Raw genomic sequence first — 19928 nt, 5'->3', positions numbered from 1 at the left:
ACTTTGAACTGCATCAAAAACTGATATATAATAAGGAGATATATGATAAGGCAAGTATAATAAAACAAGAGGAGATATATGATAAGGCAAGTATAATAAAACTAGAGGAGATATATGATAAGGGAAGTATAATAAAACTAGAGGCCTGGTGCATGAAATTTGTGCACGGGTAGGGTTCCTAGGCCTGCCTGGCAATTAGGGCTGATCAGGTTCCCCACCTCCCCGCCTCCTTTCCTCACAGCCCATGCCACCACTCTCGCTCCCTCAGCGTGCCACCACCACCACCACCGCCACCACCACTACCACCGCCGCCACCACCACCACCACCGGTTACCCGCCATGTTCCACACCGCTCCCTGGTGATCAGTGCACATCATAGCAAGTGATTGAACTCCTGGTCTCCCGCTCAAACTCCCAAGGGGACAATTTGCATATTAGTCTTTTATTATTGGGTCGGCAGGTAAGTAATTGCGGATTTTTTAAAGAAAATCAAAGACAATTTTTTCATGGAACTAAATAACTTTATTCTGTAATGTATTGCCCATTTTGATCAATGACCTCTTGTCATCTTTCAGGCAGCATCATAATCCCACGTTCAAAAAACTTCTGTTTTTTATTAGCAAAAAACTGAATCAGGTACGATTTGACATCATCATCATTATTGAAATTTTTACCATTCAAGGAGTTTTGTAAAGATCGAAACAAAAAGTAATCAGATGGTGCAAGGTCAGGACTATATGGTGGATGTGGCAAAACATCCCAACCAAGCTCCATTAATTTTTGCCGAGTGACCAAAGATGTGTGTGGCCTTGCATTGTCATGATGGAATACAACACCTTTTCGATTTGTCAATTCGGGCCGCTTTCCTTCAACTGCATTGTTTAATTTCATTAGTTGTTCAATGTAGACATCAGAATTGATCGTTCGGTTGGGTGGTAAGAGTTCAGAGTAGACAATTCCTTTGTAATCCCACCAAACTGATAACAAAACCTTCTTTTGATGAATATCAGCTTTTGATGTTGTTTGAGTTGGTTCACCTGGCCTGCTCCACGATCTTTTCTGCTTGATATTGTTGTAAACAACCCATTTTTCATCGCCAGTTATCAGTCGTTTTAAAAATGGATCATTTTCATTACGTTTCTTTAGCAAATCGCAGCTGCTAATGCGTTGCGTTAACTGTGATTCTTTCAGTTCGTGAGGAACCCATGTATCGAGTTTTTGAACATAGCCAAGTTGTTTTAAGTGATTTTCAATGCATGTATGTGATACATGAAGCTTCTCTGCAATCTCACGTGTTGTACTGTGACAGTCCGAATTGATTATTGCTTTGATTAGGGCGTCATCAACTTCAACTGGACCACCAGAGCGTTTTTCATCTTTGAGTGAAAAATCACCAGAACGAAATTTGGCAAACCAATTTTGACACTGCCGTTCTTTTAAGGCTTCGTCACCATAAACAGCACATAACTTTTTATGAGCTTGCGATGCGTTTTTCCCTTGTGGAAATAAAAAAGCAAAATATGACGAAAATGTTCCTTTTGATTTTCCATTTTTCAACGAACGCCAAACGAAAACTACAAAACAGATCAAAAAACTTTTTTTACTGATTAACAGCTGAATAGCCAACTATCAAATAACAAAATGTGTTTTACATTTTTACTACGTGTGCAAACCTAAAAATTCAACTGAAGCCATATATGTGTGAAACCCGCAATTACTTACTTGCCGACCCAATATATAGGATGGTAGAATGCAGGGGGCAGGTATATGAATGTTCACTGTAAAATCCTTCCAACTTACGCTGTATGTTTTTACATTTTCATAATAAAGTGCCAAGAGGAGAAAAGGCAGGAGACCCGCTGCCATCTTCTGTAACTCCCACCTCCCGGGAGCTCTGTCCCCACCCTGTGGCTGAGCCAGCACCACGTTGGCTTCCCGCTGCCGACAGCCACCTGAGCGGCTCTGCTTGCCTGTGCTCCCTCGCTGCCCGGGTGCAGTGAGTCCACTTTGGAAGAAGCGTGCCTCACACATACGTCCGAGCTGTCTCTCAAACCCTTCTCTTCATCCTCTCTCCCACCTTCTCCTAGATTATCTCCAGATAACCTCTCTCTGTCCCATTTATGAGTTAAAAACAACTTTAACAACAGGGTGAGGAGATAAAATAATGCTACAATTGCTTTAAATAAGCCTATCATTCCCCAAGGAACAAATTTTAAGTAAAAAACTAGTTTTGTTCTCCTTTGTTACTATTTTATTTTCACTAAAAATGAATATTTTAGAAATTCTTATATCTAAAATAGGTTTACTGAGCTTTCTGAATTTAAAACTACACTTTGTAAAACTAATTTTAATAGCTGCATTTCGTAACAAATTAGATGAAAATGATGGAGAAAAAATATTACTGGTCCATATTTTTAAGCATCTTCTTTCAGATATGTGGGTATGTATAGATTTACATGTATACACACAACCCATATTAAAAGTTATATAGCTTCAGACTTTTCTGCCTATTTTTTAAGTATTTTCCCACACCATTAGTCTTAAATATGTAATTTTTATTGGCTTCAAACTGGTCCATTTGAGGGTATGCCATAGTTTATTTAACCATTTTCCTACTGTGGACATTTAGGTTGTAGCCAATTTATTATTTATTACAGAATCTTAATAACTGGACAGGTCCTCTTGGCCTTATATCCCATGAGTCTCTACCTTCACTTCTGATTGATTACCTGTGAGCTGTTTGGGAACAGATTGTGTATTATTGTTCTTTATGTTCCCAAAAGTGTCTCACAAAGCACTAAGTACCTAAAGGGTTTAATAAGTATTCAAATATTTTTTATTAATAGATTAGAGGAGAAAAGCTTAAACTCATTACCGAAGCAAATCACCTAGTTTTATGATTATCCAGTAATGTATGCTGAAAACATTTTGAAAAATTCATCATCATTTAAGGTCATTTTTAAATGGGGGGAGGGAGATAAATAAAGAGCTTTTGCAACTTTTTAAAATGGCATATAGATTAGGTCAAATGGTTTCCAGACAGAATGTCTTAATTATTTCACGGTACTTTTAGATTCGTTCATGCAACAAATACTTACTGAACACCTATGATGCCAGGACTGCTCCCCAAGCACCATGGATAAATAAGATTACTCTGACCTGGATCTCGATCTCAAGGTTTAAGTTTTCATTTTGGAATGTAAGATAAGACATGCCTAAAGAACTTAACAGTGGCTAAAAACCCAACAGCATCTACGGAAGATGGGTATGGCCGGCCAGCCAGAGACAACGCTGAGAGAGTTCAGGAGAGAGAGAGAAAATCAGAGAGAGATCGAATGGGTACCTTGCTATATCTCCCCGGTAGAGAGACTTGTACTCCCAGTTTGCAGGATCTGGTTTCTTATCTGTTCTAAAGGTTTCTCCTGTCAGAGCCTGGATGTCCTCCAGCCAAACACAGCGGGGCCCAGCAGCAGCAGCAGCATTGTCTTGGCTGTGGGACATGGGAGGGTGGAGAAGAGAAAGGGAGAGACACGTAACAACCTTCCAGTTACCATTTCACATTTGCAGCAACATGGAGATCAGTTTCAAACTCCACACAGCATCAAGGGAACGAGGTACCCAAAATGCGTGCATGCCATCCAGACGAGAAGAGGACGCCTGCTGCAAAAATAGGTTTAAAACAGAAAGCAAACCTGTCCACACCAGGTGGCACTTTGCCAGGAAACAACTGGCTCAGAAATTAACCTGAGGGATATGGAGGTGCTCTTTTCCAAGTATTCCATTTAAACTGCTGTAACCTGAATGTCAGGTATATTCATAAACAAGCCATTTTCTTTAATTAATTAATTAATTAATTTTTATTTATTTTTAATTTCTTCATTGATTAAGGTATCACATATTTGTCCTCATGTCCTCATCTCCTCATCCCCATCCCCCACCCCTCCCCACTCATGCCTCCCTCGCCCCCGTTGTCCTTGCCCACTGGTTACGCTCATATGTATACACACAAGTCTTTTGGTTAATCTCTCCCTTTTATCCCCACCCTCCCTCTGAGGTCCAACAGTCTGATCCAGCAATTTTCTTTAAAAAAAGAAAAAAAGGTGGACTGCTCTTAGGTCACCTTATTTGAAAGTGCTCAGATTATTTATTCCAACCCCAAACTCAACAATGACAACAACAAAGGCCCCAGTTGAGAATAGTTCTGCCTCAGATGTCACTTGGGATAAGTCTAAATTGTGCTTTTCTGGCCTGGGCTTGTGCACGGCTCTGCCTGCACGGACGGACCTCCTACGTGAAGGGCAGAGAGCGCCCTCTGTAAGCCCAGACCCTGGTTTATCCCTCTGAACCAGACTGTGAGCTGGCAGACTTTCAGCTCAGATACGAATGGAACCACTTCCCTAGGAGTCAAGTGAGAGGGAGGGGAGGGTTTTCTGGCATCTAACACCACTCCTCCCGTAGAGAAAATCAGTTCATGATGCTGCAGACAGATGCTGCCAAAGGTCACAACAGCCATTAACTGTTGTCCCATCTGCTTTTTAGCTCTCCCGATAGAAATGAAGATTCTGGAGGCTTCTGAATCATTCCTGGCTGGGAATACAAGAGAATGGTATTTCGGGGACACAAAGGGGTGGAAGTGACTAAAAGGAAGATACATCACAATGAGAAGACGTTTCTCTTATTCTTGATAAACATGGAGGCCAACGGCCCCTCGCGTGAACTAGCCCAGACGCCCACTGTGTGCACATCTTTCAAAACTCCCAAGGCTTTTTTGTCTAAATCAGATTTTTACACATCATTACTGTGCCTAACATTTCTCAAATAAAATCATGGCCCTAATTTGTTATAAAATTTTCTTTATGTTGACAAGGTGGTAGAATTCTATTTTCCCCCAGCTTTGTTGAGATATTTATTGACTGTGTTTGACTGAGTCGAGTTAAATAATCATTTAACTGCTTAAGTCATGGCAGCAATCGGGGGAGGAAAATTAACGATTTAGAAGATCGCAGATGTTGGGAGCAGGACACCTACCTCAGTGTCTCCAGTCCTCTGTTACCGCCTCTGAGGCCTCTGGGGGATTTGTCCTTGTCAGAGTCAGTGTCTGGCTCAGACCCACTGCTACTTGACTGCCCACGTTTTCTCTTGGTTTTCTTGTGGTGCTGATGCTTCCTTTTCTTCCTTTTCTCCTTCTTCTTTTTCCTGCTTGCTTGTCGGAGGTTTCTGTTCGAGTCACTTTCATCTGACAGCTCTGATTTCAGAGGACTCCTGTTTGGGAAAATCCACATTAGACTTTTTAGAAAAGGATGAGGGAAAATAATATGCAAATAAGAAATCAAACAAATATGTAAAAGGACATTCTAAAAGTGCTCACACAGACTTACTATTTGCCCATATACTATAAAATATCTCCCTGGATCACAACTCACCTTAAAATAAAAGTTGGATCTACAATAAAACCAGGTAAAGAAATTCTAATAGCCTCTGAAGCTATCCTTTGATATCTATACATTTTTAAATGAAAATAACCGACCAGTTATTTTATCAAGTATAATATTTTTAAAAGCAACATTAGAAAAGGTTTATTTTCTTCATCATTACTGAAATATCTACAAACAACTCCTTTTCATGTGTCAACTACTCTCAACTTCCTAAGGTTTCTTCTGCTTTGGGAGAACATGGCTTCCGGGGGTTCATCACATTAATGGACCATCTAGTCTATACTGGCGGGCAAGTGAGCTCATTTCTGAATTCGATGATCTACAACAATATTCTTTCAACGCTGGGTAGAGATATGTACGATTTTGCTTTCCCCAAAGTTTTCATGAGATTTTCCTATGCTCTTGTGGAGTCTAGAATGAGCTACCCCTAAGAAGTACCTCAGTGAAATGCAGATTGCTTTGAGCTAAAGGCAATTTTAGCTTCAGGCTCAAGAGAAACTTCTCCCCCTTCCCTCTTTCCTTAACTACCTAGAAGAATTTGAATTAGAGATCCTTGCCCATGATAGATTGTCAGAGCTTCTTCTGAGCTACCTATAGAGCAGGAAACTTCTATTTTATTAAAGGTTTGCTCTTATCATCCTGCAATGCCCTTCTGAAGGCACCTCCCCTCACCCCTCCTTTAGGAGGTCTTATACACCCAACATTCCTTCCTATCTCTGAACCTCCCATGCATCCGGGGTCTCTTCTCTCTCCTGTATGGGGGGTTCCCATGCACACAATATTAAATTCTATTTTCTCTTGTCAATCTACCTCCTATTGAAATATTATTTTGCCAGCCAAAAAGAACCAGAGGAGAAAAAGGAAAATTTTCCCCTTCCCCACATTATATTACACAAACTCCTTCTATTTTTACAAAAATGTTGAAAATGCAACTAAAGAAATAGCTGAGTTCTATGTTTATCAATATTCTAAAGATTGCTAATGAGGTTAGTAAATAAGGATCCCAGTGATGCCATTTCCCTCATGGGCTAATTACTGGCAGGTACTGTGTCACGCAGTTGCCACTGCAGTGCAAAGGGGGGGAAGGAATAAGAGTGAGGTAAGGGAAAACAGTCAAAGGTCACCTCATTACAGTGAGAGTTTTACTTAGCTCTTCTATCACAGGGTTTTTTAAGGAGGCTTGTTCAAGGCTAAGCCACAGTGTCACCGACAAAGACTCTCAGACTCCATCCACCAAAAGTCCTACCTCGTCAGCAGTGACTCTTCAGAGACTAGAGCTGCGGCCTCTTCAGCTTGCTGGCTCAGAGATGTGACGGTTTCAACACAAAAGCTTGGGTTGCTCAGCCAATCTAATTCTGCACATGCAAAAGAGAGAAAGACCAATGAAACGAGCTCAGTGTGATTTCTAAAGCAGGAAACCCATCTATCTGACCAGCTGGCATCCTCATTCACAGCCAATGTCAGCCAGACATTCAGAATAGTCCACAGAGGCTGAAGGTAATCCGTGAAATTTTTTATTTCACGGGGCATGAGGCTTTGGCACGCTCTAAAATATTTCAGACTGAAATCCTCTGCGATATGAGGCCGTGGCTTAAGCAAAAGCCATGTAACAAGTGTGGCCTAAGACAACCAGGCTTTATGCATTCCCTCCACCATCCTGGGCACCAAGGCTTCGTGAGCATTAGTGTTGAACGACCTCAAATTTGATCTAGGCAATTCCAAAAAGTTACAAAATCAAGTCACGCGTAAAAGCCCACCATGCTTACGATTATCACGAAAGAGTAGGTATTTTCTTTAAAAGAATATTCTAATGTCCAATCTCAGTTAACATAAACCTGTCCTTATAACAAACACTCCTCTGAAAATAGAAACACAAGGGTGGCTCAGTGGGTTGGTGTATCATCCATCCCAAAAAGTTGTGGGTTTGATCCCCAGTCAGGGTACATATGAGAGGCAACTGATCAGGTGAAGCTTTAAAAACACACACACACACAAGGTGTCAATTTTTCTAAATAAAGATAAAATTATGTAAGATCCTAACAATGACTGCCCTGGCTGGGGTGGCTCCGTTGTTGGAGTGTCAATCCATGCATCAAAAATGGCGAGTTCAATCCCTAGTAGGGCCACTGTAGGAGGCAGTCAACCGATTAATGTTTCTCTCTCTCCTTCTCTTCCTTCCTTTCTGTAAAATCAACAAAAATTAATAATTAGTAACAATGATTATTTATTAAATGTCTGAAACAGTTTTTCTTATCCATTAATTTCTAACTCTTCTAAATGAACTATTTATAAATTACTTATTTTCTAACTTTTAGGTATCTCAGCTATGAAGGAAAGTAAAAAAATTAGGTGAGGAGAAGGAAGGGGGCCCAAGGATGGGTTTATATTTGTCCTACTTTGTTTTAGGGTGGGTGTCAGGGAATATTCATAGCTGAGAAGATGGGTGCAGTTAGAATGGAAAAGGGTATTAGATTTTTTTAACCGTTGTACTGGCATTTTATTTATATACCATAAGGTTTAACCATATAAAGTGTACAATTCAGTGGGATTTAAGAATATGGTGTAAAATTATTTAGGACATTTTCATCATCCCTAAAGAAACCCCAGCCCTGACTGGTTTGGCTCAGTGGATAGAGCGTCGGCCTGCAGACTGACCTGTTAACAGTCACTCTCCACCACCTACCTCCTACCCTCCCACCCCAACTCCAGTCCTAGGTAACCACTTTACCATTTTTCTCTACACACTTGCCTATTCTGGACTTTTAATATAAACAAGATCACACAACACATGGTCTTTTGTTACTGCCTTCTTTAACTTGACATGTTTTCAAGATTCATCCATGCTATAGCATGTACCACCTTTTTATTGCCAAATAATATTTATGGATTACACCACATTTTACCTATCCATCAGTTATTGGACACTTGGGTTGTTTCCACTTTGGGGCTATGTGAATAGCACTGCCATAAACATTCACGTGCAGGTTTTTATGTGAACATATGTTTTCATTTCTCCTGGGGTGATGTCGAGGAGCAGAATTGCTAGGTAACTCATGCTTGGCATTATGAGGAACTGCCAGGCTGTTTTCCAAACCGGCTGCACCATTTTACATTCCCACTAACAATGTATGGGGATTCCAATTTCTCAACATCCTTGCCAACTTGATGCTGTCTACCTTTTATATTACAGTCCTCTGAGAGGTGTGATGTTTTCTCTCATTATAGCTTCGATTTCCATTTCCCTGAGGATTACTGATATTGAGCAACTTCTCATGTGTTCATTGCCGTTCACACTGGACTAGAAATAGCAATTCAAACCCTTTGCCCATTTATTAATTATTTTTATTATTGAGTTAATGAGAGTTCTTTATATATTTTGTATTCTAGTCCCTGGTGACAGGTACTTCGTTTTCTTCACTGCTATACCCCAGCACTGGACCCAGTGCCTGGCATACAGTAGTAGGAGTTTAATAGATGTTTGTGAAAAACAGGAAAGGGAGGAAGGAAAATTCCTAAGGAGGAGAGGTATGCTAAAAAGCATAGGAAAGCCCCAACCCGTTTGGCTCAGTGGATAGAGCGTCAGCCTGCAGACTCAACAGTCCCAGGTTTGGATTCCGGTCAAGGGCAAATATCTTGGTTACGGGCACATCCCCAATGGGGAGTGTGCAGGAGGCAGCTGATTGATGTTTCTCTCATCGATGTTTCTCTCTCTCTCTCCCTCTCCCTTCCTCTCTGTAAAAAATCAATAAAAAATTTTTTAAAAAGAAATTGACCTTTTAAAAAAATAATAAAGCACAGGAAAAGTAGAAATAAGAGAGGATTCTAAGAAAGTGCCTTCAGTAGGCCAAGCACCAGCGAAAGCACTTTCCATCCTTAGCTGCTAATCCTCTATGGGATTACCGTCTCTATTATACAGCATCAGGAACCAGGGCTCAGAGGGAGCAAGTACTTTGTAAAGTCATAGCCAGTAAGTGCTAAACAACCCTTCACACAATCTTTTTTCCACTCTCTCCTTTTTCCTCCTGAGGTTGGTTCCCTTCCCTTGAGCCTAATTCCTGGCAAGAGGCACATGAAAACAGTTCCTGCTGCTCGCTGAGATGACATTTATTTCCACAACAACTGGATGCTATAGTGAACAGAGGAAAAGGAAGCGGGAGAGATGGAGCAAACAACACCCAGGGAGAGGTGCTCTCGAACAATTCCAGTGTGTTTTTAGACGAAGATTCTAGTTGGTGCCAACAGCTGGAGAAAAGGTAAATAAAAACAATGTCAAAAGCAGTGTGCCTCTCCAAAGTCCTTCACAAGGTACAAGAGAAGTTTTTTGTTTTTAAAAAAATATATTTTATTGCTTTTTTACAGAGAAAGGGAGAGGGATAGAGAGCCAGAAACATCGATCAGCTGCCTCCTGCACACTTCCCACTGGGGATGTGCCCACAACCAAGGTACACGCCCTTGACCGGAACCGAAACTGGGACCCTTCAGTCTGCAGGCCGATGCTCTATCCACTGAGCCAAACCGGTTAGGGCACAAGAGAAGTATTTAAGGGTGCAATTAAGGCATATAGGGTTATAGGAGCAGGGGGAGAGTGGGGAGAGAGTATAAAGAACTAAATACTCTTGGGTTTTGAACGCAAATAATCACTGGCCCTCTGTGCTACCTTCCTTTCAAATGACCTTTTGTCTGTAAGCCAAGCATGTCAAACTTGCGGCCCAAAGGCTCTATGTGGCCCACAACGAATATTTTTGTAGCCCAGCCAATATAACGGTATGTAAGAAACGTCTTAATAAAAATTTTGTAATTTAATTTTTACAATGTTCTGTTTTACGTAATTATTAATAACGAACTACAACATTTACTAATGACTGATAGTATAATCGTGTTGCATTCATTTCCCTTCCTCACCTTCCGCTCAGGGACATCATTTCTCTCCACTAATACCAGCAGCGAATATTTTAGCAGCAATGGCCACATAATTAATCTTAGACTGACTTGTTTGGTGTACGCAACAGGAAGTATTTTGCTTTTGGTGAACAAGAAAAATAGGTTTATTTACATTACATTTATTAATCTGTGCAGTTATTCAGTGTATGGTAAGTTAATGTTCAAGAAAAAAATATTAATTTTTTATTAAAATGCTCTATTATTTTAACGATTACTCATTTATTTCAGCCCTTTATATCCAGCATGTCTCTATGGAAATAAACCTACGTTCCATGAAAATTGAAGCTTTTATTTTTTTGCGGCCCACATACACTTAAGCCTTGTTTATCTGGCCCATGTTAGCCTTTGAGTGTGACACGCTTGTTCTAAACCAAAGGTCAACAACTCAAATCCCTACAGGGACCAGGTTAGTGACAATTACTGTGACACTACAGGGAGTGACAATAGGAAAAAGACAAAACAAAAGTACTTTGCCAGCCAAACAAATACACCAACTGCTTTCCAGCTTTTCCCTCTTCTTCCTCCAACTCCTTTCTTCCCAAACTAAAAGCAACATGAGGGCAGAAGCCATGGCCACTCACTCCTGTAGTCCCAACTCCTAGCACAAAGTAAATGGACTCATAAATATTTGTCCTATAATTGAATGAATGAAGATCTGAACCATATCTTTGCATCTTTGTATCCCAGCACCTAAATTTATTGAACAAATGGAAGAGATTTTCAAAACTGTGCCATTAGGTAGGTATAAAGTACAACTATTATAATTCTTCTAGACCTCACTGTAAACAGAGATTTAATAATTTAAAGAACAGAGTATTGAATACTTACTATGTGCCAGGCACCATTCTGGGCTTTGGGGGGTACAGTGGTGAACAAGACAGGCCAGGCCTCTACTCTTATAGGCCAGGCCTCTGCTTATACTTAATCATAACCTTATACTCATCTTAAATTCTGAATCACATTTGGATAAAGTATCCAATTCTATACCCATTCCCCATTCCATTACAACCACAGAGCACTGATGACCAGTTTGTTTAAGTGAACTCAGGTGAAGCCACACCTCCAGAGATGGTAATTCAAAAGACATTTCTAGGGCTCATTGTATCAATAAATTAGCATATGTATTGAGGATGGGGTTGTTTCTTTAAAAAGAATGAGCCAAGCTCTTCATTTTGATCAAAACCCTTACTTTGTGACAAAGAATCTGACAGCACAAACATTCCTACAAAAAACACCAGAAAACGTGGCTCAAAACTTAAACATGGTGAGCCCTGGCTGGTTTGGCTAGAGCTGTGGTAAGCAAACTCATTAGTCAACGGAGTGGCAAACGGAGACTTGCGAGCCACATGTGGCTCGAGAGCCACAGTTTGCCAACCACTGGGCTAGAGCGTCAGCCTCTGGACGGATGGGTCCCAGGTTCGATTCCGGTCAGGGCACATGCCCAGATTGTGGGCTCGATCCCAGGTGGGGGGTGTACAGGAGGCAGCCAATCAGTGATTCTCTCTCATCACTGATGTTTCTCTCTCTCTTCCTCTCCCTTCCTCTCTGAAATCAATAAAAAATATTTTTTAAATGGTTATTAAAGAGAACTTAGGCAAAGTCAGCTCTTGCACTAGTAAACCTACAATATGAAAACACCAAACCCCAAAGATAATGTATAAACAACCAAAACCAGAGCATTCTAATATCATAGTGTGGTTTCTAACACAAGTTCTTGAGTCAGAAGAACCTGTATTCAAATACTGGCTTTATTAGTCAGACAACACTGAATAAAACAATCTGAGTTTCTTTCTTTCATTCAGCACTTTTTTTTTTTTTTTTTTTACTGAGAGCCAGGCACTGTTCTAGGTGCTAAAAACGCAAAAACAGCCGAAACCGGTTTGGCTCAGTGGATAGAGCATCGGCCTGTGGACTGAAAGGTCCCGGGTTCGATTCAGGTCAAGGGCATGTACCTTGGTTGCGGGCACATTCCAAGTAGGAGGTGTGCAAGAGGCAGCTGATCGATGATTCTCTCTCATCAATGTTTCTAACTCTCTATAGACCCTCTCTCTCTTCCTCTCTGTAAAAAAATCAATAAGATATATTTTTTTAAAATGCAAAACCATAAGACAAACCCAACATGACCCTCGGGGAGCTGACACACTGGCAGTCATTGCAGGCAATGGGACAAATGCCAAAACAGAGAAAATACTCAGCATATAATCACAGCACGTTCTTGGGTTCCCTCATCCACACTGGACGTGGATCAGAGAAGGCTGCCTGGAAGAGCGGCTCGGTTAAGACTTAAAGGATGAGAAGGACTTGGGCAAATACGCTCCCGAGAAACATCCAGGCAGAGGAAGTGGCTTATGCTATACTTCCGGGTATCCCAATAAGTGTTGAGGAAAAGTTCTTTATAAAATAACTGAGCTAATAAATATGGGAGGAATGCTAAAATTAGAAAATTACCATTTTGTAACCCCAATGAAATAATAGATCTAATCAATAATCATAAATGACTGCAAACATTATTGGGTGAAGGCTGACAGTGGAAAGTTTATAAGCGGAGTATTGCTCTTGTCATTTATCTTAGCCAGTACTTATTGGACACCTCGGTATCCTGCATGGGTAATGGTTGTAATGTCCGTAAAATGCTGTTTGTAAAATACTGTATTTTAAAAATACAGTGGATGAACCCGGTTGTCCAGGAACCCACTGATGGATCTTCCCGTCATAAGGGAGAGATAACTGGCCGAAACCGGTTTGGCTCAGTGGTAGAGCATCGGTCTGCGGACTGAAGGGTCCCGGGTTCGATTCCGGTCAGGGGCATGTACATTGGTTGTGGGCACATCCCCGGTGGGGGGTGTGCAAGAGGCAGCTGCTCGATGTTTCTCTCTCATCTACGTTTCTAGCTCTCTATCCCTCTCTCTTCCTCTCTGTAAAAAATCAAAAAATATATATTTTAAAAAATAATAATAATAAGGGAGAGATAACTGGACAGCAGATCTTCTTGATCTGACTCAATACCAAGTGCAGAGCACCTCCAAAGAGCTATTTTCAACTAAAAAAAAAAAAAAAGCCTAAATCTAATTAACTCTCTAGATCTAATTACCAGTTTACAGGAAACACGGGGAGAAGCATATTAAATGACACCAGGAGGATTTGGTGGAAATATGTATGGGAGAAAGAAGTGTCCACAACAAATAAACCGCAGTGGAAAACAGAGGAGAGGAAGAAAACTTTCTATTTAAAAGATACCTGAGAGACATACCCACAAAATGCAACGTTGCATCTTTTTTGGGTCCCGACTTAAACAACCCAACTATAAAAAGGCCACTTTTGAGACAAGTTGGGAAGACTGAACATTGACAATGAGATGATACTAAAGAATTATAATTACTTTGATTAATAACGTTGTTTAAATTTTTTAAGATAGTACTTTACAAACAACACTTTTACAAACATTACAAATATTATCCATGCAGATACCCAGATGTCCAATAAGAACCGGTTAAGATAAAAGACAAGAGCAGCACTCCCCAGATGAACCTTTCATGTCACCATTCCACAATAAAAGGATAAGCCCTTGGCCTGGTATTCAGGTCACTACCTTCCCTCAGCACCAGTCCCAACCATATTCCCAAGCCTCCTATGTTTCTCTATATTTCCAGACAAACTGGACTAGTTGCAGTTCTCTGCACAGGTCTCATGCTCCCCTTCCTGCATGCCTTTGAAGGCCCTGGAACGCCCTTCCACTAACTTTGTCTCAACTCGAACCTCTTGAAGACCCGCCTCTAAAGGTTGCTCCTACCTAAAGCCAATATGAAGCTCCCAGAAGTCATTCCTATAGTTCATCTATCCTATATGATCCTATATAATCAAACCCAAATATGCAAATCAACCAAACTGAGGAAAGACCAGTCACTATGGCATGCGCTGACCACCAGGGGGCAGACGTTCAGCACAGGAGCTGCCCCTTGGTGGTCAGTGCGATTCATAGGGGGAGCTCTGCTCAGCCAGAAGCCTGGCTCAAGGATGGAGAGTGCAGCAGTGGTGGCGGGAGCCTCTCCCGTGTCCATTGCAGGCAGGCGGTAAGGGGGCCCTCCACTGAGAGGGCGCAGGCCAAGCTGAGGGACCCCCAAGTGCACAAATTTCGTGCATCAGGCCTCTAGCAACATCTAGAACGTCCCGCCTTGTACTGCTATTTCTTTGTTAAGCACCTATTATTGTTCTCTACATTCAGCAAGTATTTAGTGACCTTCTACTCTATTTTTGACCTATGCTAGGGGCTACGTGTGCTACAGTGAATAGACACTGTTCTGACCACATGGAGGATGACCAAAATTACACTAATTGTATAAGAAGTTACAATTATTGCAAGCATTACCAAAATACAGATGTAAGAGCCATCTGAGGGGATATGTGTACAAAGGAGCCTCGTCAGATACAACTGGACTCCACCACGTTAAGTGCATGACTTAGAATGACTTGGTTACAATTCACTAGAGGTATACCTCCTAATACTGAGCTCCCCTTTAATGTGCTTCACAGGTGTTGAATTTTTTTTTTTTTTTTTTTTTCAAACGGAAGCCCCTCCACCAACAAGAATGAAACTCTCTTAACTACGGGGTGGTCTGGAACCAAACTCAACATCTCGGAGGTACGCCTGGTTGTCAGCGCCTCAATTTCTAACGATACAGACCTCCTGGGGACAATGAAGGCTTATAAAGAACATGTTATGCCATCACCTGGCACACAGCAGGCTCTCAAAAAAATAAATGTTAGTTCTATTCCCAGCAGCTATGCCTGTCGAGAGAGGAAACTGCTTGACTGGGCTTTGGGTCCTAATCCCCTAGCTCTCGGCCTAAAGATACTGAACCAATAAGCATTTCAGAAATAAGTAAAACAGCCAAAACCGGTTTGGCTCAGTGGATAGGGCTCGGCCTGCGGACTGAAGGGTCCCAGGTTCGATTCCGGTCAAGGGGATGCACCTTAGTTGCGGGCACATCCCCAGTAGGGTGTGTGCAGGAGGCAGCTGATTCATGTTTCTGACTCTCTATGCCTCTCTCTTCCTCTCTGTAAAAACTCAATGGGATATATTTTTTAAAAAGAAAAAAGAAATAAGTAAAACGGGAGAGAGGGCATTAGAAGACCCAGCATTTGCGCCAAGAGTTTCCTTGAGACGTGGAGCACCATTATTCCCACTTTATAGGCGAAGTAACTGAGGCTCAAAGGAAGAATGATTCCATCCAGGTCCCAGCACCAGGGTCCCTCCTAGGTCTTTCTCCTTCCGTCACTCTAGGACTCGCGCCCCCAAGCAGCCGGACCGGCCACGGGCCCTTCCCAGGAGGCTTTGCGGCGCCGCGGGGAACTCTGGGACACAGGTGGATCAACACATCCAAAGCAAGGGGGCGGAGAAGCCACGTCTTACGCCCCGCCGAGTATCTTCTTCATCCCTCTTGTGCGCTTACCTTTCCTGGCGCTCCCGCTATCGGGAGCCTCACTAACGCCAGCAAAGGCCGGGAACAGCGCCATTGTCACAGGCCGCACCGCCGTTCCCGGCTACACAAATGGCGCCCGGCGAGCGGACGCCGGTAGTGAGGCCATCGTGGCCGCGGTGCACTCTGGGAAGTGTGGTTTTCCTGACGCTCACTCAGGCGGGGTGGGGCGGGGCTTGAAGGGGCGGGGCTGGCGGGGCGAGGCCACGCCCAGGGATTTTTGATGCCAGCAAGTTTCAGAGAGAACTGTAGAAAAAAATGGAGATCAATAGGTGAAATTGTTCAGAGCGGGGAAATGCTTAGGAAGTTGGGATTACAATCCACCCCCGAACTCACGCCATCGCTTACTAACCGGGTGAAGTTAATCAAACTCTCTAGCTCTAGTTTCCTTGTCTGCAAAAAGTTTGAAAATTGAATGAGCATGTAAGGTACTTAATTAGCATTGTGCCTGGTTCTTGGAAAGCACTTAAAAATTAGTTTATTATGTGAGTAGTAAGGGAGGGAGTTGATGCGTGGAGGTATGGTTGAAACAAGATTGACCCTAAGTTAATTGTTGAAGTTAGGTAATATGTGTATGGGGGTTCATACACTATTTGGAACTTTTTCGTTAGGTATGCTTAAATGTTCCAAAATACAGAAAAATTTTTAAAAATATATTTTATTGATTTTTTTTTTTCAGAGAAGAAGAGAGAAAGATAGAGAGTTAGAAACATCAATGAGAGAGAATCATCCATCAGCTGCCTCCTGCACACCCACTACTGGGGATGTGGCCGCAACTAAGGTACATGCTCTTGATCAGAATCAAACCCTGGACCTTTCAATCCACAGCCAAACCGGTTTTGGCATAATACAGAAACTTTAAAATGTAAGGTTTTAAGTTTCTTTAAGCATAACAATAAATAGGAATAAACTACTGATACAACATGAAAGAATTTCAAAATCTGTATAATCTGGACACCTCCCCCCCCCCCCCAAAAAAAAAAGAAAGAAAGAAGAAAAAAAAAAGCCAGACACAAAAGACTGCTTACTGTATGAATCTATCTCTATAAAATTCTAGAAAATGCAAATAAAAATGTAGTGACAGGAAGCAGATCGGTGGTTTCCTGGCTCCGGGAGCAGAGGCGGGAGCCGCTCTTTGAGGTGATGGAAATGTTTGTTATCTTGATTGTGGTGGTTGTGGTTTCATGGCTGTGTAACCACCTGGTTTTTTAAAAGCCTAAAAACACGCTAAGGTTTTGAGTTTGTTGTTTTAATAAACTGAACACCAATCTTTTAAACTAGGGATCTGGAAAGGCCGACATAGTAAATATTTTAGACAAGCAGGACATAAGGTCTCTGTGGCAACCACACTGATATTTGAATTTCAGACAGTTTTCATGTCTCAAAATATTACTCTCTGGCTCCATTTTTTTTTCGACATTTATAAATGTAAACACAACTTTTAAATCATGGGCCATACAAATTGGAGTAGGCAGATTTGACCTAGGCCATAGTTTGCTGGACTCCTGCAAACTTTTTGCCATTAGACAAAACTAAAAGTAAACTTTTGAATAGTCTTTTCTGTATAGAAAAAACCACCCAGAAGGCACCAAACAGCTCACTTTATTATTATTATTACTAGAGGTCTGGTGCATTAAATTCGTGCCTGGGCAGGGTCTCCATACCTGGCTGGTGATTAGGGCCGATCTGTGGGGCGATTGGGGACTCCACTGGCACTCATCTTGGCTGGCCTGGCACTGCCCACTTGCCGGCCCCATCCCACACTGCTGCTGGTTGCCTCCCTCTGTGGGGTGACCAGCAGGGCGATCAGGGGGCCCCCCCACTGGCACCCACCTTGGCTGGCCTGGGGCCTGCAGGCTGGGAGCAGCTCCTGCTTTGGGCATCTGTCCCCTGGTGGTCACTGTGCATCATAGTGACTGGTTGTTCATCGGTTGTTCTGCTGTTTGGTCAATTTGCATATTAGGCTTTTATTATATTATTATTATTATTATTATTATTATTATTATTATTATTATTTCACCACACAGACACCTTGGGTATTTTCAGTGGCTGTGGCATGGATTCCTTAGAATAAACCAAAAAATGTTTCAAATTATGACTTGGCTTTGTACATGGCTTGACTAAAGGAAGAGAATGCACTACTCAACCACTTTTAAGTATTTCTATTCTTTGTGGCAGAGATTACTCATCTAAATTGGTAAGTTGTTATTCTAACATCTACCTCACTTTCTGTTGTATTCTCATTTAGCTTGCATCTCTCTCACAGATCTTTATTGAGGAGAGAGAGAGAGAGAGAGGGAGGGAGAGAGAGGTTTGTTGTTCCACTTATTTATGCATTCATGAGTTGTTTCTTATGTGTGCTCTGACTGGGAATTGGACCCACAACCTTGGCATATCAGAATGATGCTCTAATCAACTGAGCTACCAGGCCAGGACCCTGTCTCAAAGATTTGATTACCTCTAGACACTCACAAAAAGCTGGAGGAAGAAAACCTGTGTGAAGGAAAAGTGGGAAAGGAGAAATTGTGCAGGAGAGATGTGTGACAAGGACCTTTATTTTAGTAGCAAAGGAGTTGGATGAGAGATGGTGAGGTACAGTCTTGATCTCAGTAAAGTAGACAGCCAGACTAGCCATGGAGAATGCAGAAGAGGTAGGCATGATTAAGGGCTGAAAACTATAGGAAAAGGCCTTTAAGCAATGTCTTGGAGAACACAATAAGAACAAAAGGATTGGCAAGAGGCAGTTAGACCCAAGATAGTTAGGTGCTCGGTACTTGTTTGTTGACAAAATAGCACCTACATAATTCTCATTTACTTTTGCAGGATATAGAAAAGAGAATAGGTAGTGAACACTTTTTTTGGTTTGGTTAATTAGCTTAATTTTTGCTTAATAAGCATCCTGTTTTCTGAATTTACAATGTGGTCATGTTAGTACAATGTGACCTCACTCTCCTGGCCTCATCTGATTGGTTGGTCAGGGTAACTATGTGACTCAACTCAGCCAGGTTTTCGGGTTGTGGGTGCTCAGTCTTGGCTCTTAGCCAAGCCAAGAAAAGTTCCCTTCCAGGAACTTTGGAACCAGAACTGAGAAAGAGAAGCTACACGGTGTCTCTTATTGTGTCTGGACTGCAAGATGCCATAGCTCAGGAAGTAGTGGAGGAGCAGAGGTAGCCTGTCTGTGGAGGGAGAAGGATGAAAGCCGATGTCAGTTGGAGAAGAGGGTCCCAGAAATTCTGGAATGCCAATTCTATTTGTCCCTGGGGCCTACTTCCTATGCTTGGATTCTGAGAAACTTCCCAATATTCTTGTGATACATTCCCCAATTCAAACAGATTCAAGGTGACTTTCCGTCATTTATAACCAGGAGTCCCAAATAATACAGAATGACAGTGTGAGTGAGTCAATGACACCATCTCCGCACTCTGGGGTCTGGATCCCAGTGTCTGGAGGGGTTCCAGCTGGTTTCAGGAAAGAATGGGACTCTTAAAACTGGTCTACCCAGAAAATGTAAAAGCAAACTCCTTTCATCTTAGGAAGGAAAGAATCCTCACCCACCAACTGAGGCAACCTGGAGAAACTGGTCTATCAACTCGTTCCATCTTAAGGAACTTTCTGGTAACCCCTATGAACTCATGAAGTAAAAGAAAATGTGCCTTTGGAGACAGGAGATACCACAAGAAAATAAGAGCCTGAATCACTTCATTGGTATGATCTCCCTTCCTTTTCATTTTATTTTTTTTAGATGGGTGGTGAGGAGGGTAGAAATGTCTTAGGTTGGAAATGCCTACTATCTCAAGTGATAGTCCTTCAGCCATAGCTAAACTAGCCTATTGGTGCCTAATCTCAATTCACAAACTCAAGAATCTCTCTAGCTGAAACCGGTTTGGCTCAGTGGTAGAGCTTTGGTCTGCAGACTGAAAGGTCCCAGGTTCGATTCCAGTCAAGGGCATGTACCTGAGTTGCGGGCACATCCCCAGTATGGGGTGTGCAAGAGGCAGCTGGTCGATGTTTCTCTCTCATCGACGTTTCTAGCTCTCTATCTCTCTCTCTTCCTCTCTGTAAAAAATCAATAAAA

The 19928-nt window shown here is 42.0% G+C and overlaps 1 protein-coding gene across 3 annotated transcripts in view; it reads right to left on the bottom strand.

Annotated features, from left to right (window-relative positions):
- Positions 1-15985, bottom strand: part of NRDE2 (NRDE-2, necessary for RNA interference, domain containing) — a 35657-nt gene extending 19672 nt beyond the window's left edge. Inside the window, exons 1-4 of one of the 3 annotated variants that reach the window (XR_006740066.1) lie at positions 14743-14849; positions 6682-6790; positions 5029-5262; positions 3344-3490 (exon numbers count right to left, since the gene is read on the bottom strand). Coding sequence is in view for 2 of the 3 variants with exons in the window: in XM_045573027.1 (XP_045428983.1) it covers positions 3344-3490; positions 5029-5262; positions 6682-6790; positions 14743-14830 (578 nt within the window). In the remaining variant the exon portion in view is untranslated. Of the gene's footprint in view, positions 1-3343; positions 3491-5028; positions 5263-6681; positions 6791-14742; positions 14850-15826 lie in introns of those variants that run through there. The other 2 variants (XM_036428991.2, XM_045573027.1) reach the window with 2 other exon arrangements.
- Between the last annotated feature and the right edge of the window lie 3943 nt (positions 15986-19928).

The sequence above is a fragment of the Pipistrellus kuhlii genome, unplaced genomic scaffold, assembly GCF_014108245.1.
Source record: "Pipistrellus kuhlii isolate mPipKuh1 unplaced genomic scaffold, mPipKuh1.p scaffold_m20_p_1, whole genome shotgun sequence".
NCBI classification, from domain to species: domain Eukaryota; kingdom Metazoa; phylum Chordata; class Mammalia; order Chiroptera; family Vespertilionidae; genus Pipistrellus; species Pipistrellus kuhlii.
Note: the sequence above shows the minus strand (reverse complement) of the source record. Positions and strands in the feature narration are given on the sequence as shown.